At 40.1% G+C, this 27,980-nt stretch overlaps 1 protein-coding gene across 5 annotated transcripts in view; it reads right to left on the bottom strand.

Annotated features, from left to right (window-relative positions):
* Positions 1-461: 461 nt before the first annotated feature.
* The window catches only part of LOC111840987 (LIM/homeobox protein Lhx9), a 53,125-nt gene continuing 25,606 nt past the window's right edge, over positions 462-27,980 (bottom strand). For 2 of the 5 annotated variants that reach the window (XM_023806383.2, XM_072704346.1), the window contains exons 2-6: positions 9,291-9,489; positions 8,100-8,302; positions 6,968-7,323; positions 4,216-4,418; positions 1,597-3,523 (exon numbers count right to left, since the gene is read on the bottom strand). In XM_023806383.2, the coding sequence (XP_023662151.1) occupies positions 3,269-3,523; positions 4,216-4,418; positions 6,968-7,323; positions 8,100-8,302; positions 9,291-9,407 (1,134 nt within the window). In that variant the 5' untranslated portion in view covers positions 9,408-9,489 and the 3' untranslated portion in view covers positions 1,597-3,268. Of the gene's footprint in view, positions 1,199-1,596; positions 3,524-3,702; positions 4,050-4,215; positions 4,419-6,967; positions 7,324-8,099; positions 8,303-9,290; positions 9,490-12,382; positions 12,641-27,980 lie in introns of those variants that run through there. The other 3 variants (XM_023806384.2, XM_023806387.2, XM_023806388.2) reach the window with 3 other exon arrangements.

Genomic DNA, 27,980 nt, shown 5'->3' with positions numbered 1-27,980 from the left:
ATTTGGAATCGAGGGCCAGAGGTGAATAGCCCTGGTCTATGTCTTAGGGGATCAGAGTGTTGGCGATATTAGAATACTTTGTTTTCTTTTCTGAGTGTCACCAAGGAGGTAACTACTGATCACTCTGATAAAGGCAGGCATTACGTAGGTTGTGTAAAAACCTGGTGGCTCTTTAGAAGTAGGTTACGTCATTCATGCTCATAGGTTATCAACACTATTAAGACTATTGTGCATTCTGTATTCAGTTAAGTAACAACTTGGTGCAGTGAGTTCATACATAACACCATTCCTCATTACATTTTCAACTATACACATTCTTCAGCCAGGATAGTACGCTGTTCTTCCAATAAGGAATCAGGTGACTATCAAAGCAAAATGACTTCATTAAAAAATCAAATGCAATCATCAGCGAAACATTCGGGCCCTAATGACACCGCAATTTAACAGCATCAAGAAAGCAATTCCAGATAGCTGTTTATTATTGTCGACAACAAAAACGGATGCATCAAACAGAAAATATCTCCCGTACATATTAGGAAATGTCAACAAAGTGGAAAAGTGCATGCAAAATTGGATTCTTCCTTATCTTTTTATTTGTTTTTTTTTTTTTTGGCACAGGCAGACGGCAAAGCCTGTCCGTCTCTGAGGTCGGCCCCCGTGTTGTGGCAGCTCTGCTGTTCTGGGTTTCATGGTAATCACATGATGCTCAGAATCAAATTTGTAACAAAAAAAATAACCATCAAGCTGATGCTGGAGTACATGTGCCTTTGTACAAGTGTTTTCACACTGGGTATTATTACTGAACATTATTTTATTGTCTGTTTCCTTTATTTCATGCAGTTGCCCCTTCTACTTGCTGCCAGGTTGCTCTGATATATATTTATGAATATGTACAAGTTTTTTTTTTAATGGCGAAAACTTCATTCCAGTACAAATCTTGTCTGACAATGACAGCTTAAAAAAAAATACAGTGGTTTCTCCTCAGATGATGGGCTCAGACATTCAGGAAATATTTTTAAGGTCGATTTTTACATTTTTTGTTAGATTGTTATTTTTTTGTAATTTTGTAAAAATTTTATCCTAATTGTCTTTGTCTTCAACGGTGAGGAATTCCGATCAAAGTTTTCCTTCTTTTAATACTTTAGGGAATTTTCAAACGTCGGGAGGAGTGGCTGAAACACCCCAAGATTTGTTCTCCCTGTAAGAAATCATAGAGTAACAATGTATTAAACTACAGAGCAACCTGGCTTTATGGGGTCTGCATTTTGTTTTACTTCAATTCTTCAGTAAATTAATATATGCTTCTCAGCAATCACTTTGTTTCATGTAATATAAGTAGCTATATTCATGCATTAAACATCTACATTTTGGTACTGATCACAGAGGTATAATTGTGTATCTAAGGGGTGTTACTTCAAAATGATGAACACCATGAAAATTTAAAAGAATAGAAACTGTAAAAAGTTTTCATTTTATCAGTGAACATTTAATCATGACACTAAAAATAGACAGTGTAAACAGTGCCATTCATTCTTATATAATACTCAACACATTCAAATTGTAAATATAGTAAAATAAAAGTCATTTAAAGCAAAGTATTTTTATTCACACAAATTTAATAAGATATATAACAACCGTTTGGTCCATAAATATCTAAGGGGAAATAATATCTATACACCATCTTTATCAAGAAACAAGGAAACATGGACAATCTTGTTAGAACAGTTACTGTACTATAAACACAAAAAATCAATAGATCAGATTTCTTGGACTACTCAATTATATCTGAGAGAGTACACAAGTGCCTATGATATTATCATCCCATCTGAACAGCAGGTACCATTGAAAGATCTTCAGAAATAAGATAACAGTACAAAATTAACGAGCCATTAAAAGGATGTAAATTAGTTAACAAACGACACATATCCTGAATCTCACAAACTCTTCCAAGTTATAGAATAAGGCACATAGCAGAACTGAGTTAGGCATCTACTTTATAAGAGTAGATCAATTGTACCATTTTGTTCTACAAAAGAACAAATTTTGACACACTTACAATGAAATGTACTTAACCTCAGTAAGGACCAGAAGGAAAAAGTTTTTGGTCTGTTCAGTGGTAAGTGTCCATAAAGAAATAAACGTAACGTTAAAAAAAGATTGGGTATGGATAACGTTTTAATTAACTGCCTCATGTTCCACTTGTTTAAGGTTTTTACACTTCTAGCATTATATGTTCTCAGCTTTTCTGTCTGTCTTGGTTGTTTCAATTGAATTTGAACACCCTGGACAATTCAGCAATGTCACGTCAGATGGGCATCATATTGGTACTTCAGCTCCAATCTGTATTTGTTTGCATCTTCTAAGCCCTGCTCCCAGCTCCACCCACCATCAAGATGTCTTCCTGTACTTGCTTAAAGAACATCTGTCAAATGCCACATCTGGACAAACGCCACGGTAGTGGGATTTCCCAAAAGACATCTGCTGTCATCTATTCCACTGTAAGACCACTGATTCTTCAAATTGTTATTATCATATCATTTTAATTTGAACGAATGCTGATATGCAGGTTATTTAAACATTTACCACAGTATATATCTCGATTATCTCACAGGTAAGCTGTAAGCTGAAAAAAAATATAATTTTACTTTACCGGCAGGATTTTGAATTATAGTTTTTTAATCTAAATCCTAATTAATAATTTATTTATGTTTGTGTGCATTAGTTTTTACTAATTTATTTATAATCTGTGTGATAGCAGGTTATTTTAAGTTCATACACTACACATTAGGCAGAATTATAATTTGCTTATTACCCAGTTGGCGCTCTTGATTTGGATATAGTGCATATATAAAGAATTGGTCTGATAGGCGGGCATATTCCAAATATACACAAAATAAATTTAATTTATGAGTTGAAGAATAAGCTCTGATATTATTTAACAGTGTTGCCTTTATACTAAATGAAATAGGATGTTTTGGATGCATTACCATGATTTTCAACATAACGTTGAAATGTTTACGATTTATTTCTCAAAAGCCATGATTTTATTCCACACAGTTATCATCGATATTAATCCACCCGATACTTAAACACCAATTACTGAATATCTAGCTACAAAATAAACCCCCAAGCAATTCCTACACACAAAAATTTTGTTTTTTTTTTGTTGGTTTATTTGATTCTTTGCTCTTCCAAGATTTGTCTCTCTCCGGTCATTAAAAATATCTTGCAACGTCTTGTTAAGAAAAAAAAAAAAAAAAAAAAAATGTTAGAAAAGGTTTGTTAAGGTAGTTTGGGAAGGACTCCCAGATTCGTGGCTGTCCAGATTAGAGGTCACTGATGTCACTACAGTGATAGAGGGATTGGTCAGGTCTGTTAGTGTGGTCGCAGTGCTGGGAGGGGTGAGAGTGCCGCTGTCGGATGAGGGCGGAGGTAGGGATGTGCCTTCAGCCTTATCAACACCCCCATTCTCCTGTCGCAATACGTTCCTTCTGAATTTGGCTCTGGCATTTTGGAACCAAACCTGCAAACCAATCCCAACGTCTTTACTTCCAAAACTCCGATTATGTCTGTTTATTATTATTATTTATTTATTTTTTTAAATGCACGTTATTCTGTATTTAATTAACACCAAAGATTTGCTGAGCAATCTACAATTACTTTTTTTTTTTTTTTTGGAAAAAAGAGGGGACGACAATAACGTTTAGGGTACAATTAAGCTGAGGTGCTGGTTTTGGTTTAGTTTAACATCAGGAATTAAGGACCAACCTATAATGTTGGCCAAAATGGAGGCAGAATGTTGCATCCACCAGTATGTCAATATATTATAGATTTTAAATAATATGACAACTTTTGCGCACATGTAAATTACTGTGTATTTCCCCTCTGACATTCTTAAATATTCCACAGGAATTAATGATCTTTAAGACAAACAATTTATATGTATTTACTTTCTAGAATCCATGAAGATACTCTATGACCAAAAAAGTGGATGAAACATACCAATCCTATCCACTTGAAACTTCATCTACTCTGCCTCAGAACTAACACTAAAGCATGAAAAATGGCACCAAATGCAAAATAATAAAAAAGAAAACCACACACAAAAAAGGATGGAGAAAGTGAAACACAATTATTACCTAAGCAGAAAGTTCTAGAACACACAGATTGAGTTCCTAATCTGTTAGGGTGAAAATAAAGGTAAGGGATGCTTACCTGCAGGACTCTTTTCGTGAGCCCGGTTTTTTGGGCAAGCTGTTTCAGGTCTTTTGCGTCCGGGTTGTGGTTGATGGCAAAGTAGGACTTCATGGTGCGGAGCTGATTGTGTTTGAATGACGTACGCATGCGCTTGGTCTTCTGGGACGGCGGGTAAGACTGCTGGTCACGGCCCAGGTGGTCGGCATCGTTCTCGTTACAGCCTGTGTGCAGAGGGAGGTTTGCTCTCGGTCATCTGACCAAACTAAGCAACAGATTCATACTTGCGTTCAATAATGTATCCAAGCAATAAGAACAAGTTACAATGTGTCATTTATTTTGTAACCTTGCTAATGAGAAAATGATGACCAACCCTGAAGGAGGTTATAGGATGACTGAAATATACTAATTTTTAAGACTTTTTGTTTACCTAACATGCATATTTTGAGAGTCACAAAATCGTTAATTCTAAATTACTGTAAATATCAATTCTGTTGCATGCACTTTTTAATTTGCATCTTTTGAGTCTGATGTTTCTGTCCTGGATGTGAATAGTATGGGTTGGAAGACAGACAGACAGGTAGATAAGACAGATAGAAAGATTCTGTTCTATTCTATTCAGTTTTATATTATGCAGATAAAACACTTTATACATAAAAGGACATAAAGACCATCTGCACTTGGGCATTTGTATATGATACCAGACAAAACAGCATTGAGCAATTTGGTGGAAAGTTCCTTAAAACCATTTCAATAAAAAAATCTGAACCATGAGACACGTGCACTGCCTGAATATGCCCCCCGAGTCTGCAGTTTGTCCATGTTGGGGCGACAGGGTTCAAATATTCCCACTTGATTATCAAAATTCTGACTTTGTTCACGTGACAAAACGCACGCACATCGATTGGTTGACTATACTTAGTTTACATGACTAAGCGGCAGAGGGAACCGTAAGCAGCAGCCTTGGAAAACATGCATCTCAGCGGGGCTCTAAAAACATCCACGAAAAACAGCTAAGCACAACTGGTAGGAAGTAGTAACACCGCGCTTTCAAACAAGTTTTCATAGTGATCATAAATTATTTATCAGTTGTGGTATTAGTATTTATATTAATATCCATTACACAACACTTACAATATGCTACGACTCATAGGTAAATTTAAATATATTAATATCATACCGTTAGTAACGCGAATACTTTAAATGTGGTGTAATTCCGAATGGGGTTTAATGCAAATGCTATCAATACACTTTTTAAATTACTATTGCTTCTATTGGGATCCCTTTTAGAAGGGGCAGTTCGTTAGTAACTACGTGAAAACCAGATATTTTTATTTTTAGTAATGGCCGCAGGATCACTAGACCTGTAAAGCCGGAAAATGACTAGATGCTACGCGGCGTACGCTGCGCAAACAGCGGCCAGGGCCGCGGCTGTAAGGCTGGAAGGCGCATTCCCAGGAACGGGCGCACCACCGTAACTCCCCCGTCCAATTTACAGTTCTTTCAATTTTATTACTTTTTAACATTTCAAACACGTCCACCAGGGGTCTCTACAACATCGACAAACGCCTCCTGACTTCGCTCATCAAATAAATAATTTAATGCAGGCCTATTTCGTTTGTTAAAATCTAAACAAAAGCAAAGCTAATTGCATCTTAATTTGGGGGCGACTTAATATATAAGTTATAAGAATTTTACTATACATAAATGAAACGTATCAATTTAATCGAAACTAAGATATATTAATTCCATTGGAAGGCCTAAATTAGCATTAATTAATCGCTTTCTCGTTGTACAGTCTGTACACTCCTATCAGTCTGTTATAATATCGCAATTATAATGCATAAATATGTTGTTAATGTGTGTATAAAAGGCAGGTATAAACGGGAGTGACGTATACGGGTAATTAATGATTATTAAACGTGTGATTTAAGACATGATTCAATTTTAAATACTCCCGTGCGATTTTGCCGCGCTCGGTTCCCTTCGCCTATTCATGTGCACAGCGCTGACCTTCTGACGGTGATTAAAAGCTGGTAGGCGGCCAGGGATTCGCGACGTCACTTCCAATTAACATAGAACAATTAACACGCAGATTACCCTGACTCGACTCCAGTCAAGAAAGACAGCGTAAAGTTTAGCGGCCGAAGGTTCTGCTAACGCAGATTTTTCGTTTGCTTCATTTTTGTACATTTACAACGCACATTTGAAATAGGCCTACTTTCTTAATACAAATGAAAGGGAGTACAGATTAAATAATTAACACGGAAAATAGGATCATGCCTAAGTCGTAGACATTACATATTTTTTCATCTTGAGAAACGTAGAGCCTAGTAAATCCAAGGACAACAAAGTAGTATATAGTGTAAACATGTATAAAGTTATAAATTACGCTTCATAAATTAATGAAAAAATAACATGAACAACTTAATAGGCCTACATATATATTAGCTACTGTCAGTATAGTTTTCGACAGACTAAATTCAGCTACAACTTTTAAAAATGAAGAAGATATTCCTACAAAAAGTTGTCTTTATTTTACGAAAATATGCTAGCCTAGTTGTCGACATTTTCTTGAAGCGTAATCGGCACATTGGTTTAGAACGAAATAAAGCACCTAGAATTAAATTACATGAAATATACCAAAGTAAGCCTATATATATTTACCGCGGTCAGCATCAAATGCAGGGCCTAAGTTTCCAATTGACTAGATCCATTACAAGTGTAATATACTACACGTTATATTGAGTATTGCATTTATAGCACTGCTCACCTGCATTGTACGTCGCAATGTCTACACTCATGGCCGGACTCTTCCGCTTCCGCGGCCTTCCTTTCTGGACAGTGCTCGTACCGTTAAAGTACGGCAACGCCAGTCCGCCTCCTTTAACTGCTAGCTCGGTGTAGTTTAACTGAGGGTGGTACTCTCCCTGCAGAATGGTTTCGAAGTGGACCCTGCAGTACACCAGGTTGTCTTTCATGCCGAAGTGGTCGCCGGTGGTCAGGGTCTTGCTGCAGGTGGTGCAAGTGAAGCAGCTCAAGTGGTACACCGAGTCCCTGGCACGCATCACCATCTCCGAGGCCGAGATGCCAAGGTGGCAGCGGGCACAACGCTGCACGGAGAACCTTCTAAAATGGCGAAAGTCATTTCGTTAATCATTCAGATTTAGACGAACGTCTATTGTCTAAATTATTTAGATAAAATAACTGTGAAGAAAAACACACTGTTTCTCAAGACCGCCGTCATTTAAAAATACTGAGAATGATTTATTGATAGGAATATAGGCCTAAAATGTTACACCCGGTTCATTGTTACAGGAATTGCATTACGGGGAAATTTAAACAGAAAAGAAAATTAAGTAACAAAGTAAATGCAAAACAAATTTAAATACGAATTATAATATGCATTCGACACTGGAATGTCCCTGAATACGTTTATAATAATATGAATACGTAGGTGACCCAAGGAATTTCTAAGGAAACTACTTCTAAGTGGAAACCAAATTTTCATTGTGAAATATGACAGCTTTTCTTCCCACAATTATTTTTTCTAAGTCTTACCAATTTAATTACCAATTGCCACATTTAGGCTACTAAATTAACATTAGCTTTTTATTTCTGTGCGAGACGGCGCGAGTGCGTAAAAAATTCTATTTACGCTTCTTTATCTGTATCCTGCAGATATAAAATATTAATACAGTTTAGTCTCATTTCTTAATGGCGATTCTGACACGTTAAACTGTTAGTAGGTTACATATAGTAATACAAGAAGTAGCCAACACCAAGTACTTTAGACTGAAACGGTCCAAAAGAATTTTCTGTGTTACAACATTTGCATGCACAGTTAGTATAAGATTAGTGCCGATAGCCGATTCGGCTGCACTATACGTACCACCATCTCTCACCTGTAATAATCTTCTTTGCAGTAAATGCTACCATCCTTTGCGAAACACGTGAGCTCCGATTCCAGGGCGAGCTTGCATTCGCAGCACTTCAGGCATCGCAGATGCCACTGCTTATCGACGGCCAGCAAATAATACCTATCGGAGATTCTACCCCCACATCCGGCGCACAGCGCGGGCTTCTCCGGCCGCATCGTGGGCAGGGTCTGTAAGAGAGGAGTGGCAGGAAATTTACACGTGTGATCAACATTCAAATTACCAATTTTATTCACTCTGCAGGCAAATACGTTAAAGCTTGTAATTTTAATTTGCACGTTTAGGAGTCTTCAGTGTTTGCCACTAGCCTAAGAAGACTACTGTAAATTAAGCTTATATATGAAGCTCTTCTTTTTATTATTATTATTAGTTAAGATATCAGGAAATACGAGGACATTAGTATGATGTCATATTACTGTACGTTTTCGATTATTTAAATACAAAAAAATAATAATATTCAGTTATACGGTTATTATTTGTCTAAACTAGCAATGAATTTGTGCATCATTCAATTAAATCCACCACCGAGAAATTAAATTAAGAATTGAACTTTTATAATAAAAAAATGCTTATAAGTTAAATTGCTATCAATAACCTATTACGTTACTTTAGGAATGAAAACATTAATACTTGTTAATCAAAGCACAGATGGGTTTACGAAACAGTTGTGGTTATCACTTAACCTAAATACGACAAACGCAGTTTTCAGAAAAAAAAATGTGTATTTTGTATTTTTTAAAAAGTCTTGGTAACAGTCACCAAAAGTTTTAATTTTGTCAAGTATTCGCTATTTTTATTAGTTGAAGCAGACCCTATTTAACTCGTAAACCCATTTCAATTTGATTTACTATGATGGGAAATAATACGAGCAAACAGTAGGCCGTTAGTTGTATTTTATTTATTAGTTATATTGAATACATTTTATTGATTCTTTCATATTTACACATTACCTGACTTGTGTGTTAGTGTGTGACGGCATAGGCCATTTTATCGTCGGTGTACCGCTGCTTGAGGAAATAACGAAGCAAATACGTTGTACCACAGGTTTGATTTACATGAACAAATTAAACCCGTAGACTAAACACCGTATATAGTTGCAAAAAGCGGTAACATAATATTTTACCTAATGCATTGTTTTTGGTAAGGTAATTATCCTACCGTTTCCCTTCCGTTGATATGGACGCCCTTGACCACACGAGACTCTGTTTTGGATCGCCTTTCCATCTCCTCCATGATCCCTTGAATATGATCCCCGGAGATCCCGTGGAAAAGCATAGCTGGTGGAGGTTCCGTGCAAGCGTTTTAATTTGTCTTGCTCCACCCGGAGTCTAGATCATCCAAGCAGTGTCTGGATCGTCTGGAGCAAAAAGAAATTCGCCGAAATTCAAAGCGTCACTTCTGCACCACTACGCCAATCTCGGGGAAGGAATACAGGATATAGGAGCGAGCAAAAAGTGCAGGAATGGTTCTCCAACCGCGTTAATGCCGTCCAAAGAGTGTAGTCCCGATGATAACAGAACTAAAGTTAGAGCCGGGGGGCTCGTTATAAAACAAAAATTAATATTACGCGTTTAGACGGTCCAAGACTTCCTGAAAGATTCCATGTGCTTGAAGCTCAGGTTGGGACTGTCTGAATTTGTGTGCCTTGTCTTATTTGTTAGGAGTCCCGAAGCCTGCCCAGTCTGGATAATTTGGTAGGAGGAGTTCTCCCTCTTTCAATTGCCACTGATTTCTAGTCACCAACAAAGACCTGTCATTCTTTACCCCCCCCCCCCCCCTCCTCCCGCTATGGAAGATACAACCATTCCATATTACATTATTGCCATAACTTAAATTCCCCACTATAGCTTAACGTTTTAAAAGAAGACACCATTACTGAAAGGAAATCTTTGTTTTTAATTTAATAAATCCATATCAGCGCTCTAATCAGCAACAACTACCCTTTCTGTATGAACACGTAGAGTTTTACAGTAACCTATTATTAAGAATACTACTGTAGATGCCACTAAATACAAACGTGTTGACATTAAATATCGGATGCGTAATTTGGGCTGTAAGAAAATAAGGACAAACAGTAACAGAATACTAAAATATTCAATGACACTATATATTAATCATTTAAACTTATGCAATAATTATTTCAAGGCCTGACCGTGAACGCTGATTTATATATCTAACAAACATGGCGCTGGGATATATTCGTTAAGGTCACAATATTTGTTTAATTTAATCTGGATTCATTACTGAAGTGCTACGTGATTATTCAGTCATTAAAACAATCGGCGTTAATAGCAGTTACAAGTGGTATGTATTCGTGCTAATACTTCGCCTTTTTCTCTTTTTGTAGTGAAAAATACAATCAAGAACATTATTCATTTGTTTATGTTAAACGTTAAATAAATTTTAATGCTAGTCATAAATTTAGGCACTCGTTGTTAGTATATTTAGAACACAGACCACTTTTAAATTACACGTGTAGCCTAAAGTTAATAATCATAAACTCGCTCGTTTTTCAGCAATAATGTGATTTTTACAATATAGGTGGCATTACCGATTATTTATTATAATACGGAATGTTCTTCAAAATCATGTTTGCTGCCGGTTGGTTTAATTGAAACTGAATATTACCATGACAGTTTTTTATTATTTGGTGAATATATTCCTCAGGATAAGAAGAACATAAGCGGTGATTATGTGTGGTGAAAGTAAATGCGACCTTAATTTTTTTGGCGATAGTAAACATGTTTTTTCTTTTATTTTAATCGTCACGAAAATTAGCGATTATTCGGGTCACCCTGGACCTCGTTGTGTTATACAAGAAATTCTTAGCATTTTTCCAGCAGGCAATTCAACTGAGTTTGGCTTGTATTAGTGTTTAATTGGACCTATCCAATTAAACTTATTACAGATGTGCATTTGCCTTCATTTAAATCATTAAAAACACACGCACACACACACACATTGTAGGACAAAGATTTCACCTAACCAATTTGTTAAGTTGGTGATTTATTTCAATAAACAAATACAGAAATATCTGATAGTGAATTTTTGACAAGGAATCTTTAATTGGCGTAATTATGGCCCCAAGTTTAATAATCTCCATGGAGTTCTCCTGCCGCCAAGCCTTAGACTGACCTATTAGTCCACAATGACTGTATAGTATGTGTCGAATTAAGTCAATCTTATAGTACATTTCGATTTGTCTCTTTCCCTGTTAGCTTCTTTAGCCGTCTGCTAAGTGATGAAGACGACACCGGCAATTCATTTTAATGGGCACGCCCTCCAACACATACTCTCTCTCTCTCTCTCTCTTTCTCTCTCTCTCTCTCTCACACACACACACGCACACACTTTTTTTGTTACGTTGTTTGTTGAACTGAAGTTTTTTTTGTCAAGGAGAATATTACTGAGACATATTGGTTACATTTAAAATCATTTTGATAATATAAAATGTTGGAAGTCAAATGCAAAGCCTGCAGTTACAGGGATTTGGCCAATTAAAGCAATTATTTGCATTCACGTCAAACTCATTGCTAAATTTGTTTCTGAAGGGCCGTGGTAAGGCTGCGTAGACAGAGCGCAGAAAAACAGTGGCATTTGAAAACGGTGTTTTCCAAATCGCCGTTACCTTTTTGCATTGTTGCCAAGAAGGGAGCGCAAAGTAGCACGCGACTAAAATGGTCCTAGAAGATCTCTGTTAAAATAAATATTTAAAACTTTATATAGAAATTAAACGCGTGTATTTGTCGAATCCTTGCTTTGTCTTCAGTTTGGCTTTTACAATATAATGCGCAAATCTGATGTAACACTCCGTAACTATAGAAAATGCTGCGGAGAGGGAAAAATGAAATAAAAGCGTAACGTATAAAATACTACATTCTGTAGATGCTGGCGCAGTGCTGTAATAAATGCACCGTATGTTGCGGTTCTTAAATAATCATAATAATTGTTATGCTCTATAATAGTTTAATAATAAAAAAACACCAATGCAATGAACTGGCAAAACGGTGAATACCCCGAATATACATTTTCTACACGTGCTTCAATATTGTATTATCTCACAGGCATGTAAAAATCTCACATGCCAGACGGACCGACGTGTTTCAAATCTAAAATCCGGTTTAATTTTTTTTTTACTCGTTGCTATTGCAGTTACATCTATAGCGTTATAAGATTAATAAACAAACATAGGCTACATACATGCTTCTAAGAATATATCCAGCACTTGGATCGAAAGGCTTCGCACTTACCTTGAGTTTCCTGATATGATTTCTGCTGATGTGCGAATGCCGTGGGTATATGACGGAGACCGGATGGCAGAGATTCATCTGTCAGTAGATGGGGGTTGTTCCATATTTCTTGTCGAGCCAGAGTTAATTAAAATAAACCAGATGCTAGGTGGACAAACACCTTCTTTTGTTATTCCAGGAATCCCATCACTGATGAGCCGGCATCGAATCAGGCGACCAAGAGATTTTTCTAACTACTGTGTATATTAATTCACACAGGAATCAGATAAAATTATGTTTATTTTACCATCTAAACAAAGAAGGCGATTTTAACCTAAATTAATTCAGGTCATGTCTGTTTATTGGGAAACAGAAAGTAGACTACACGCCAGTTTTACAATGTTCCAAAAATTCGAAAAGTACTGCATTGCCCGTGTCGAGGAGCAGTACCAGGCGCTCGCCTATCAAAGCGTTTCTTCAAAAGGTTAATTTTGAATTTAAAAATCACTTATACTCTATTTATTGCACATTTAATATAAATCTGTAGTGTTTCCTATACAGTGTGCATGGTGATTGAGAAACGTGAACACATCAGTATTTTTAAGCCAGTCGTCAGATTTCGCGCTTTTCCTCGTTTGATACAGGGGATGAAACAGTGCATAAAGCGACCTCTAACACAGAAAATGATTAGTTTTATTTATTTATTCTCAAAGACTAAAATAAAAAAAATAACTCGCAGTAATCTCACTTCAGGAGATTCAATTTTCAGCTTCTCATACGTTTTAACATTTCTTAAATTAAAAAATATTGGAAAATGTAGAGCTTGTATATAAGCAGTTAGGAAGTAATTTTATAGGAGGGTTCGGAAATGTTTGTTTAGGTGATTTTCACATAATACCAAAATGAAAACACGAAACAGGCACCATCAAAAATGTGAGGTAACATAATCTAGTGGAAGGATAAGCGTTTCAGCCGGTGAAAATGTTAACCTAGCGCCAGTGAACGACGTTTCCAAAACAACAGGCCTGTCAAATCACGAATTTATTTAAATGTTGAATCACATTTCCAACTGAGAGTGAATTAAGATTAACAATAACATATAAACACCGAGTGTACTTGGAAGTCATGTAGCCTACAGAAACTCTCTGGTTTAGAATTAACAAAAAAGGGTTGTTACCGACCCTCACCTTCGTCATTGGGAGCAAAAACGAAATACTGATGCAGAGTTTCTATGGCAACAGAATAAATTTTAAAGAAACGAACTTGTGTATGATCTGATTGCAACTTTTCATAATGGTAGGCACCAGTCGCTAGATTATTAAAACATGGGTTTGCGTTATTTTTAAAAACGGTTTCAAGAAGCACTATTAATCACCTCGGTACTTAAATCTAAAACAAGAATATAAATAGGTATCATATGAGTATGCAAAAATAAATAAAATGATAATGCGGATTACAAGAATATTTTATTTCCATGTAACATTTCCCTGAACTGATGGGAATGGTATACAGGCAGTAGAAGTCAAAACGAACTTCGAATCTTCAGAATCTAAAATCTGATATTTCTGCTCCAGGTTTCTTTTATAGTGGAAAGAAAAAAGTAAAACGTTTAATGGATATTTGATTAATAATCGATTATTCGATATAAAAATTTTTACAATGGCAATCACATGCATACTTTATAAATACAGTTGATGTTTACCAGTATTGTATGAACTGGACCTTAATCTTGCCGATATCACTTCAAGAAAATGATGTCTTTATTATGGAAGAAATTAATCTGACCTGTGAAACCAAGCCAAGCAGTTTCTCAGCCTGCTCTCCTAGCCTGAATTTCAAATGATCTGATGCCAAAAATACATAAAAGCTCAAATTATGCACAGACCTGTAAATGGCCATAAGTCATGGACAGAATGAATGACGGTGAAGGTGTGTCTTCATTGTTATGCAGGGGTAGAATGTATTGTGTTCACCCTCATGCTTTTAGAATTCAGCGTGTGTCTTTAAATTGTAGAGTATGTGACCAAAACTGAACTCTTGGTGCGGAGCCCCTCCCAAACTCTCCATTTGCTCCCCCCAGTCCCACCGCCTCTGCAGCTCCTGATCCTTTGACCTGATCCTCCGCTCTCGCCCAGAAGGAGCCCACACCACTCTACTCCCCTGCTGCTGCAGGAGCACCCCTCCGGGCAGGACTAAGGTGCCCTCCACCGCTGCCAGCTCCCTGGATCTCCGGGGAAGCCCTATCAATCCTCCTGTCATGGAGGAACACGTGGTCCTGAAGCCGGCTGGATCTACTCATCACCCGGCTAGCCACCGCGACCTCTATGCCGGTGCTGGCAGTACTGTACCGATCTCGTGGCAGGGATTTGTCCGGGGCCTTTGTTTCTTGTGCTCTGTCCCGCTAACGACGGACCTGCTCGCTCCAGCGTAGAGTCCTGGCACGCCGCTGTCACATCTGACCTCCCTGGCTGCAGCCCGGCCACCGTCGGGTCTCGTCGAGACGCCCACAATCTGTCAGTGCCACTCACTGCCCTGTCTGAAGGTATCGGCCAGCCTGACAGTCATTTTGCGGCTATTTGAGAAGTGTCGTGCCCAGATCTCAGCCACGGCGGCCGGCAGGCCATCTGATGAACAGTGCCCGGGGCTGCGGCTTCCTGATGCTCGAGTCGCCGCTGACGTGCCGGCTGCTCAGCTGCAGCGCAGACAGGGGTCCCCGGCCTCCCAGTGTCACCCCAACCACCCGGGCGCCAGTGTCGCTGTCAGTCACGACTCGGGCATGGGGCTGCCTTAACCTGGGAGAGCCTGATTGGCCGAGGGGGACGTGGGCCTGGTCGCTAAGCTCCAGATGCAGCCCTTTCGCTTAGAGACGTAGTGCCAACCTGATGGGTCTCCTGCTCCTAATGGAACGGCATCATTAAATTCCAGCACAGCATGCATTTGAGCTGACAGTGATATGCAGAGCCGCTACAGACACACCCCCCCGCCCCCCACAGCACCCTGGGTAAATATTTAGACGAAGAGCTATTCAGAATTGTCTCAGCTTATTGCTGATAACTACATTTTCTTGGATTTCATGGTCATTAGCGTGGACAAAATGCATAAGAATGGCCAAAATTCAATTCTGGTATGTATGCTTTTGTTTTATAAATATAAACAATCAAAAAATAAACAGGTATCCAGAAATAAAATCATTCCCAAGTACAGTTAAAATCTCTCCAATGCATGCTTCAATCAATTACATTTAATTTAAATGTAGCTGTTCATTCATCACCCCAATATCGCCAGTGATGCTGTTCAATAACACAAGCCTTGTATCCTTGATTTTGTAGCTAGTGTGATATAAGCTATCATATAAATATTAACACTGTGTGTAGAAAGAAAATAGATTGGACCTTGTCACCATCCATTCATTTTCCAACCAGTTATCCTGCTTAGGGTGACGGGGGGGCATGCACACACACTACAGGCGATTTAGAGGCACCAATTAGCCTAACGGCAGGAGGGAACCACGGTCCCCAAAGGAACCCCGCAGGACCCAGGGAGAGCATGCAGACTCCACCCACACAAGGTGGACGTAGGATCCAAACCCCCAACGCGAGAGGTGTGAGGCTGCAATGCTGCCCACTGAGTCACCATATAAATGACATTCAAAGCCTTGACATTATGCCCCATAAACATCAACTGTCATTGGCTGAGTGGCTTTTGGTATTTCGATCAGTTTTATAAGCAAACTGGCTTAAAAATTGGGCTTCATACTCTTTCTCTAAGTATCTGTAAGTTTCTATCATACCAGTTAACAGGCATTCTGTCCACTGGGACTCCAATGTTTTGCCCTGAGCTTCCTGAAAAAAGCTCCCAGGCTTGCTGAGACCATGCATCGCTTAAACACCAGTCAAAATTGGATATTTGATGAATATTCCGCTTGACAGTTATCAGTAGTTCTGTTGGAATCTGCTCTTGCAAAGGCAGTACAAAATTAGCTATTGTCCCTGCATACAAAAAAACAATATTAACTGAAGACAAGACTACAGAGATAGGGATAAGGCCTATGTGTTGGTCAGCTGTGAGTTGCTGGGCCGTGAAAGGCAGCGCCGGGCCTTAGCGTGACAACCGCGTCCCTCGGCGAAGCAAGCAGGCTCAACAACACGGAGACCAGGTAAGCGATGGGGCTGACAACCTTCGCCATGCCGTCAGGATGTGTTCGCTGCTCGCTCCGCCGCATCACCCCAAGACTCACGGAAACAAATTTGCCTTTCATTTCTCCTGACTCGTGCAAGTCGCAAAGCTGTCCTCTTCAACACCACTGTGATCCCTCATGTGGATGCTCTCACCCTGATCAGGAGTCAGATTCCATGGGTCCCACCAAGACAACTGGAAACGATAAAATAATTCCGATGTACATACATTCACTCATTATTTCCGAACACCCAAATATTCCTGGACTTCTGTCTAGCATCGAAGCATATGTCACAGTTTAAGAGCTGATGCCGGTTTCCTCTTGTCCTATGCAGGGCCATGGAAGACACAGAAGCAAGGAGTGCAAGGCAGGGGAAAAACGTGGGAGAGAGCGCCACCTGAAGGCAGTCACGCCTACATACAATTTGGCAAGATCTTAGCATATTTATAGGTTGTAGGGGGAATCTGGAGAAGATGCATTCTCAGAGACTCATACCCTGGTCTTCAGAGGAGTGAGGTACACATGTTAACCAGCATGCCTTCATGACTTCCAAACCATCAATTTATACATCTGAATATTTTAGCAACATAATTATACTCCTCCTCTGACCTTGGACTCCAACTTCACAGCCTTCTGGTAACAAGTCCCTAACTGTTACGGTACATTTTACTCTTGTACAAGACAGTTTTATTCTCTATTCTGTAACCTTGGAATGATTTTCAGACAGACAAGTCATTTGATAAGGTTTAGATGGTTGTCTGGAAAAGACTTAAGGAGGATGTCAAATTGAGTTAAATTACTTCAAGCACAGCAGGTCTGCCATAAGTTGATTTAGGGCCTTGCAGATATGCCAGACATACTTGTACCAACTGTATCAGAGCTGAGACTGATACAGCTTTATGAGGTTCTACATCATTTTGACTTCTAAGATCTTCTTGCTGCCAGTTCAACAGCTCTCATTCTGAGCTCACTAAACTCGATAAACCATTCCTTTAAAATCAAGCTCAATTGTTAGTCTCTTTTTCAAAAAATGTTTTCTCCAGTGCCGATTCAATAGGACCATAAATTATTGTGCTCCTTTTTTTTGTAGTGTAATAGACGCTTTCAGTGATGAAAAACATGGATCTGAAGATCCACAACGAGCTGGAGTAACATAAAAGATAAATTCATAAATGCATGTTGTTCCCCATGGAAATAATTGGGACCATGTTATACCTGGTTTTATGCCATAAACTGACCAGTTCACTCAATACTTTTTGTGCCCATCTATTCATCCAGAAGGCTCAGTACCAACCTGAACATGATGCCTATTCTTCACAAGGCACACATACACACACAATGCAACATGGCCCCGGTTTACACTTGGTTTCCAAATGCTTATTGAGAGATAGTATCTCAGGGAGACAGCTGAGACGCATCGTCGTTCACATCTGCGTCTATCACGTATCTCCAAGGTGTCCAGCTGACCACTTGTGCTCAGTCATTACTGCCCACGTTTCTTCTGCTAGAACGTCAAATTGCCCAGTGCGGTTGTTGTGATGTCCTTGTTGGGGACCTATCAGGACGCATGAACATTTGCACTATAAAATGGTATGTGGTCAAATGTGTCCCAGACCACCTTGGCAAGTGGTATGAGTGACTGGATCACAATGCGTCTTGGTGGTCGTTCACACTTGTATTTAGAGCTGTTTATTTGTGATCCAATCGGCCAAGACGCATTTGAAAACTGCGTGTAAACAGAGCCACAGATATACCAGGTCGCCTACCTGCACATTGTTAGACTGTGGGGGGAACGTAGATTACCTGAAGGAAACCCACACAAGATGGGGAAAGAATATATACATGGAGAGAGACGGAATTCGAAATCCAGGCCCTGGGGTGTGAGGCGTTTTCAAAATACTAAACTGATACACTTTTGCTACTTTATGCAGCTGGGTATTTTAGTGTGGAAAAGCAAGGCAAGCATGTTTCTGAATAGACTGCACCTCCTGGGATTTGAGCAGAGGACCCTCAGCCCTCCTGTCCTTTAAACACTACATGTCACTGCATATAATGTTGTCTTCTGGCAGGTGAGCTGCTGATGCTCCAAATCTGGAGCTCGAGGAAACACATCTGTGGCTGTTCTGTCCACTATAAGTGACAAGTGACACTACAGGTAAGAGAAATCAATTAAGTCAATAGTCGGTCAATACTAATGATGTCGGCCGCTGGTTGGATCGCAGCCATCAATGTCTCAAGGTGTGGTTTTTGTTTTGCTCGTAAAGAACACACCAAGAATGCATACAATGATCTAGTAGTAATGTAAAAAATGAAAGTGATTACATTTTTAAAAAATCATTTATGACAGGACACTCATGAAAACGAGTGCTAAACTCACAGACATAAAAAAAAAAAAACATTATTTTATCCCTCAAGTTTCACAGAGATCAGGCAACAGGCAAGAAATCTCCAGCAGCGTCTGTGGGCTTGTCATTTCAGATGGCATCACAGCGTCCCATCGCCAAACTGGTATTGTGCTGTGAATTTCCCCACTGTGGCACTGTCAGCGCGATGTTGATCTTCCTGGATTAATCTCACACGTGACACTCCGTATCGGCAGATCCTCCCGTCAGCTCCCGCTGAGCCATGTGTCCAAGAAAACTGCTTCTGTGGGGTTCTGCACACTGGCTCCCCCCCCCGCCTTCCACGGAGATGGCGGTGCTGCAATACACTTTCTGCACAGTCCACCGTCCACCTTTATCCGCCTTCAAAGGGCCTCGAGGTCTTGCAAACGTGCCACACCGAGTCTTAGCTTACCATTTCCCCCACGCGACGTCAATGCACACATGCTATTGTTCTCTCGATAACTATCCTTTATAACTAGCGTGACCTTACAGACTCTTTTTCCTGCACTTGCCCTCTTTTTTTTGGGACCTAAAAATTGGCTGAATTGCCTGGGATTTCGCTTTATTTCATGTCCACATTTGCTTTCTACGGACAGGATACTTTCTTTGTGCATCTTTGTGTTGCTTTGAGGCCTCTCTTTGTGTCCTGGCCCCAGTCTCCTCCTCTTTGAAAACCAAAATATGGTCACCCTATTATAACTATTACAACTGGTCACATGACCTGCTGAAAATGCATCATGCGGCTCCAACTTCACGGAAATAACCGAGTGATGTCACATAAACCACTGCACACATTATTTCAGAAATATGCTAATAAACATATTTTAAAAGCTGTAAAGAAATGCAAAGTCTAGTAAACCATCCCAGTATTATTGATTTAAACAGGTATTTCGGAATCTAAGTATTTTAAAGATTTGTAATGAAAAATTAATAAACAACAGCAAATTCAGTACTTCAAGGGTATTCGTGGCTCTGAGCCATCTCTGCTAATGTTGACATGATTAATATGACAGCTTTTCTTTTTATAAAGCGATACCACATTGCACAACAGTAGATTCCAGCATATTGTACTGCATTTGATTAAACCATCTGCTTATTACAACAAGTTCTTAGCAGATTATGCTTTTGATTTAGTCACACAAGCATTTTTTTAAGCATGGAGGTGTGTTTCGTTTATGACTGTACATCAATCTCAAAAGTCATTTAATACACAAAAAATTATTCACGATGGTTATTGGTGATGTAGCTAGGCTCACAATCTTTATAGCAGATTTCTGTTTTTTTTAAATATTTTTAATTTTTTATCTATTGTATACTCCCTTATGGAACAAAATGCACACGGTCAATACATTGTAAAATAAAATTATGGGTCTAAATATACACCGAGATACATTTAACAAATCCAGGTGTGATTAGTCCACAGTCCCTTAGTGTGATAGAAATATACATGTAATGTGTAGCATAAATAATTTAATTCCAATGCGTGCATTTTAGTGGCAAAATGGAATTAGACTAGAGATTATCATGAACAAAAAAGTGTTTCATTTGCCTAGGATGCCAGGACTGTGGGGAATACAGAAGATCTTTGATGGTATTTATATGAAATAACAAATAAAATAATTTTTCAGTTTGTCTTTAAGGTTTATTATTAGAAGAAGAGTAGCAGGAAGCGTACTGGCGGAAGCCTAATCAAAATGTTTACTGAACTGAAACGCGAGAACCTAGGCTGCCGGATGAATATATCATCAAAGAAATGCAAGTATACAGCAATAAAGACGGTCCCATTTCTGCCGACTGGACTCAAGGCCACTCCAGTGAAAAACAAGAAGAAATCACCTCCTTTCGTGAGACGTTCAGAAAGACACTGCAAGATTGTATAACGAGAAACTGCAGATGCAATATCTGCCCACCATTTGTTAGCTGCCAGGGGGAAGCTGAGAAGGAGAAGGAACATGAGGCAGGTGGGAAGCAGAGGGTGAGTCCGTGCTTGTTTGGTGAAAGAGACAAGAATTAGGCATGAATAAAGGGTCACAGCGAGTAATATCCAAGCTGAACAGGGTTTATTATTTGACGATGAATCATACAAAAAGCCACAGAAGAGGCAAATCAAAGACATTGTACCCCCTACCTGCTGAGATGTTTATTTGGAAGAAAAAAGGCCTAAGAGAAAGAAAGAAAGGAACGCCGTTGAAGAAACCTGCAAGTTGGAAGAGAAGGCAGTGAGAAAAGGAGGCGTTCACCGCATCTGCTTCAAGGGCATCAAAAGCAACAGAGTCCACAATGTAACTGAGAGGAGAAGTAAAAGAACTGAGCATATGATCATTAGAGGCAGCAGAAGAGGCAGGTCAAGCAACCACAAGATAAAGAAATGATCGGGAAACAAACCAGATTTATCAATAAAAGTTGATGACGGCGTACAGTGTGTGCAGGAAGAATGAGGCAGTTGACGGGTTGTGGATTGTGAAGATCTGGTGAGCTAACTAGCAGCGATTCTACCCGCATTTATTGACAGCCAATTCCGCAAGGAGAATATGAAGGTTAGCTACCAGTTACTCCTGCCGATGCACTAGAAAGTACTGCTGGACCTCATGGCAGTCATATATTCCGAGGCGATGTGGAATTATGAAAATTCACCCATGACAGTCGGGGTGGCAGCCTGTCAGGTAGCCAAAAAAAAAATCACGAAAGCATATGAGGTAGGCGGAGTAGGCAACCCAGTTCCCGTACAAGAAAAGACACTCAGAGTACCTAGAACATATGGCCACCTGGATCAAGTGAACACAATAATTGCCCTAATTAAATGATTAACGGTTTGAGAACAAGCCACCAGACGCATTTCTGACACTAAGGACCATGATGACCTAACTTTGCTCTAACGGCAAGCAACCAAATTCATCAGGAACATCTGGCAGGTTTAACAATATGGTCCTACTCTTACGTTACTAAAACCGGACACTAACAATTTAGCTCCATATTTCATCTTAGGATCAGATAGCTATTTTTACTCATTTTTGAATTCATCGTATCCTCAATATGTTAATATTTTAGACTTAAACACACCGGTTTCTCACTTTCTGAAAATAGTATAGATTTCCGTAGCAGTGTGTTGTTTTTTCCCCCGATGCTACGTTTTTTAACCACAGGAAGTGGACCATGCTATTGTGAGGCCTTGACTGCATTATTTGTCACTGCGCATCATGTGACTCATGCGGGAGAATCGCACCGCTGCCCTTGCCCGCCTGACTGACCCGCACGCCACGCTGATTCAGTGAGTGTCAGACAGAATTAGCATACAATATTCCCATTGTTTAAATACGCAAATATTCCTCCTCACAGTGACATTCCCTCAGGTAAAACTTCCTCTTTCTTTTGAGAAGGACAGTGAGAGCAAGGACACTGCTGCACAACATGCTTGTCCCCTTTAATGGCTCAATTGTGCATTAGTAGGGTGTATAGAAACACAAGTTGGGCTATAATTAACTGCGAAGGATAAAGCACTATAAGATGTATACCGTCTACCTGCTAAAACAACAACAACCATGGACACTGACCGGTAATATTTATCTCATCTTTCTGCCATTTACAACTTCAGTAAGATCATGTAAGAACATGTCACTGGAAAGCCTATAGACCCACAAAAGACGGAACATTCTTGGAAAATGGACTGCGAAGCAGCTCACGTAGGGTGATAAGGATGATAAACAATAATCGGTTTCCGAACTCTGATGACTCATCGTGTTACGTGTCACACCAAGTCCCGAAATGTTTCTGCTACACCCATGGCGGACTGCAAATAAAGAAGAGTGTAGCCATCTGAATACGAACCCAGTTATCATGAATATGATTGTGTTGCATGGTTGATGAGCTAATAGTTATTAAGTGGTGGTGAGTGGCTATGCAGACTAAGCCTTTGTGCCTGTGATCGGAAGATCGCTAGTTTGACCCCCAGCTCCAGGGGTGTTGCATGCTGGGTGAAGCCCAAGCTATGGAGAGCAAGATGGGGTAGGCAAAGAGAGCCGTCCAATGTACAAATAAAAAGGACTTATTTATATCATTCAAGGCAGAGCACAGTGTTTCAAAGGACTTTTTCTAAATTTAAGGATGAGGTACCAACAGTCCACATAATCCTAAATTCAAGGATGTGTGCATGATACCAACTTATTGCATCAGCTCTTGAGATGTTCAGCTGTGTTGAGGGCCAGCACAGGGTGCTCAGGCCACGCTACTTAACACACTCCCTCTTAACACATCAACTGTACATGGATTCCTGACCTGCATTTGCAGATCTTTGCGTTCACAACAACAACAACAACAAATTTATTTTTGTATAGCGCATTATCACAACATTACATTGTCCCAAAGCGCTTTACAGCATCCCCACCCAAAGCCCCCAGTGAGTAAGCCATAGGCGACAGTGGCAAGGAAAAACTCCCTAGAAGGAAGAAACCTTGGGAGGGACCAGACTCAAAGGGGGAGCCCATCCTCCAGGGGCCGGCAGGGAGAGTCAAATACAGTGTAGTCTGAAACACAAACGCAGAGTAGGGGGGAGATGACAAGCCGGTGCCAACACTTCCTCCAATCGCCAGGCAGCCAGAAGGCAGGGAGCGGGTCGTACAAGGAAGATGACACTGGCAGAACGGCGAGCTGGATGCACGGTCGTCATTGGCAGTGGCGACGTCACATGTTGCAGGGTGTGCTGGACATCTTGATAGATTGAAGGCTCCAGGTAGCACCACCCAGGAGAAGGTGGTGGAAATAAATGCAATTAGTCAAAGTAAGGGAGACTATAGGCAGTGCTAAAAGTTAGATGAGTGCAATATGAAGTGCAATGCTCCGGCAGATATGGCTATGGCAGCATAAGTAGGAGGGAGAGGCAGGTGGGAATGCAGGCATGGGGAGTCCCTGAAATGTCAGCACTCCAATCCCACAAGCAATTGTGAAGCTAGAGTGACAGCACTGTCAATTCAGTTTATCCAAAGCCAATGGCACCGATCCCCACCCAGCTCTACACCTCACACTATAGGTTTAACTGGGAGTGAGAAGCTAGCTAGAACTAGTGTCCCTATAAGCTAAACTAAAAAGGTGTGTTTTTAGTCTAGACTTGAACATTGAAAGTGAGCCTGAAACCCGCACATCCGGTGGAAGACCGTTCCACAGCTGAGGAGCTCTATAGGAGAAAGCTCTGCAGCCTGCCGTAGATCTTTCTACCCTAGGTACTAACAGATATCCCGCACCTTGAGATCGAAGCAAGCGTGGGGGATTGTATGTGGTCAGCAGATTATTAAGGTAGTCTGGTGCAAGGCCATTCAGTGCTTTATAGGTTAACAGCAGTATTTTATAGTCAATCCGAGACTTAACTGGTAACCAATGAAGGGAGGATAAGACTGGTGTGATGTGATCAAATTTTTTAGTGTTTGTGAGAACCCTGGCTCCTAACCCGTAACGAAACGTCATGTAATTCGCATGAGTGCTGCCATTTAGAGACAGAATTTTAGAGGCAATAATGATCTCTTTATGCAGACAATTGAGTGTTTTAATTCATTATTTTTTTTTAATTCTTGTCGAGTTTTGTAGGAAGCAGGTGGTGTGAACATATGGCTTGCAAGTGTACCTGACGTAGTTTCCTTCCATCTAAAACTGGAATCAACATCAACCCCCCAAGGTTAAAATCTTTAACAACCACTAAGTATTTTTTTAGACCCGATTGGAGCTGAGAATGGACGGCCTGCAAGCCATCAGTCACCGACATCGACTGAGGAGAAGCATTTCTCATTCGTATTGCTTCTTGTTTATTTCACTGTTGTAGTCGATAACGAAAGGTTTTGGTCATTTATACGCCAGCACTGCAACTAACTCATAGGCTAAATACAGGTGGAAACTGGGGTGAGGTGGTGCAGTGCTTAGCAGTGCTTAGCAGTGCTTAGCAGTGCTTAGCAGTGCTGCCTCATACCTCTGGAAGCAGGACTAGAGACTCTGCCCCAGCTATACATATGTCGAGTTTGCATCTTCTCTCCATGTCATTACAGGCGTCCCTCATGATTCTTCGGTTTCCTCCCTGCAGCCTAAAACAACACTAAGGTGAACCAGAATGACTAAATCACCCATATATGTGAATGGAGTGTGACTGTGCCCTGAGATGGGCTGGGGCCCCATCCTGAGTTAGTTCCTGCTCTGCACCCATAGGCTCCAGACCCCCCACAGCCCTGAACAGGACAAGCAGCTACTAAAAATGGAGAGGTGGAGGTTTACTATTGTGCAGCCATTGCTGGTACTCTTCAATAGTAATTTTCGGAAATTATGTCTATTTTAACAGCAGCAGTATGACTAAGAAACTTCATTTTGCTCTCAGTCCTATAAAGAAAGGCATGTTGTTCTTGCACGTTTCAGTGGAAGTTTGGCAATTTTCCGTATAGTTTGAATAGACACAAGGCAGTGTTCTGAGTTAATGGTTCATGCTTGCTTTATAGTATAAAATAAAATCCTATTTTAATAATTTTACTATCAATACACATTAATTACACACAGTATTCTTGTAAGTCAACATGCGGATAGACATAATTGCACAACGACCTGTTGCAATTTAAGTTTATTTAAATTCTACTGTGAGACTCAAGTCCTTGCATCCATTGACCATAAAACAGCCATAAAACAGTGTTCCTCCAAGTGCAACATAATACCTGCAATGCTATTTTTATTTATGCGATTTCACAGCGAGTTTCTTCCCCATGAGTATGACACAAGTCCCCAGAATGTGTAAGCACTTCAAAGGTGCAGATACGCTCACCGTGTTTAATGTGCTGCCCCAGCAAATCAGCAGCAAATGACAGTGCTGTGCCTGTCTGCCGTGCAGGGCATGGGGTGGGGGGGATGTAAGAGAACATAGTCACACAAGGCTATAAGAAAATGCCCCCAATTTAAACAGCTTAATTTAACTTAATACATCTGCTGAGATTTATGCAAGATGGCAGCAATTGATATGACAACTTAAAGCAAACAGGAGTGTTTCATCCCTTGGCGTCACTTCTCATTTTTTCCCCCTTAAATCACGCATTCACCCAGACATGTTGCCAAAATGGTGTTAGAAACATGTGACAGAGGGAGATTTTAGGCAGCCACAAGTGTCTTTTTTCTGCATTTGGAGAAGTTCATTTAACACCCGGGCAAGGCAAGTTGCGTGCAGCAAAAAATAACTGCAGTGATCCATCAGTAGAGAGATCACCACTCTTGGCTGGTGGTTTTGGCTCTGGTTCTATCCCGCCCCCTCGTTACTGGGAGAAATGAGAAGGAGAAAACCTCTCTCTCGAACAATGGAGATTTATGCCATATGTTCTGTTGACATGGCGATCAGGTGCAGAGTGGGTTAACTTTACCTTTCCTAACTTTCATTCCACTGTTTGATAAGATTTCACCCTGCATCTCCACTAACCGACTAAAAGTCTTTTACAAATATGTAAATACTTGACAAAAACCTATACAAAATGTAAAATACTGCTCATGTTTGTGCACCGTTAATGAATTGTGACGCATCATTTATCCCAACAGTTACTGAATTTGTTACCGTATCTGTTTATTCTGAAAACCTTTGCGAACTACAAGTCATGAATAACACAAGTGAAATACTGATGTCATATTTGTTCATCGTTAATGAATCATGACATATCTTTCATCTAAAATAGCAACTATTTTTGTTCCTGATTTGTTCTTCAGTAGTAACTAAGTTACTACTAAGTATTTGTGTACCCTCAAGTAAAGTGTTACCAAAAGACAGGATCATACCATTTACTTTAGTAATTAACAGAAATAAGGAAGCCTACTCCGGTGAACAGGGTAGGCTACATCCCGGTGGTTGCGACAGTGTGAGTTGAGCCAATAGCCAGAAACGTTTCTAGAGCACATATCCGGTACTAAAAACTGATCACTGACCCTCTGTAGAAGTTCATCGCCGCATTTTCCTCGTAACTAGTGTGGGGATTCGGATGTCCTTAATGTTTACAAAATATAACAGATTTTCAATACTTGTATGCAAGGGAAATTCCAAGAGCATCGCCAATAATACATTTATATGCTTTATGCATATAGGCCCTATATGTTTGCCAGCTAATAATAAAGCAAGATCTTTCTCCATGACATTTTCCGTAACGTCGGTGAAGTTGCTTGCGGCAATGTTCAATGCAGTTATGGGTATGCGGGGGTTAAATTACGAACGCTTCCTTCTATAGCCTGCTGGGAAAAACGTGGTCGATGAAGGGCGTAACCGTTATATTGACAAATATTCATTTCTGATGTTGCTTGTTTTTCATAAGCATGTCACTGTTTTTTTCACTCCTTATACTTATCGGATACGGAAGCTGAAAAGAGTTTTATTTTCAAATGACCTCATTTAGCAGCAGTGCCTCTGCTGAAATTTATTTCATGTGTATACCATTTAGAACAATGCGCAATTTATTTTTGTCTCGTATTTTAAATAAACGCAATTCGAAATCGGCAGATGTTTTTCATGGCAGCATCACCCTGAATATGTAAAATCAGCATTCTGTAACAGCCTAACCAGTTACTTGATTACATCCGTGGATTAACAGGAAGGGTGATCGACCACGCTTCCTAGCGTAACTAGTTAAGCGCAAAAGGCGCAGTCTCGTTACAGCGTGGGACTGCGCGTGCACGCCCCCGCGTTCTTGAGTCCTCCGATGTCGTGTGTCTGCGCAGACCCGCCGGGAGCCAAACCCGGGCTCAGCAGGTGAATTTCATAAGGCGCGGGATCCTGGGAGTCGGCGGATTAACCAATCCCGTGGTCTGTCATTGTGCCATCGTGTCCTTCAGATCCTCAGTGGGGGTCGAATTGACTCCCATAACCTTCAGCTTTAAGCTTTAACCCAAAAGCTCTTTTGTGTCATCGAGCACATGTGCAGACTTAGCAGTTTTGAGCACCGAATTAAGATTTTCGCAAAGAGTGGTGGGCATGATTGTACTTTTAAAGTAAGCCTTAGTGTTTCTTTTCTAAGCATTTTACAGAAATGCTAGGGCAATTTGCAGAAATATTTTTAATCACGTGCAAAAT

Source organism: Paramormyrops kingsleyae, chromosome 21 (genome assembly GCF_048594095.1).
Source record: "Paramormyrops kingsleyae isolate MSU_618 chromosome 21, PKINGS_0.4, whole genome shotgun sequence".
NCBI lineage: Eukaryota > Metazoa > Chordata > Actinopteri > Osteoglossiformes > Mormyridae > Paramormyrops > Paramormyrops kingsleyae.
The sequence above is the reverse complement of the archived record's forward strand: the minus strand, read 5'-3'. Positions and strand labels throughout refer to the sequence as shown.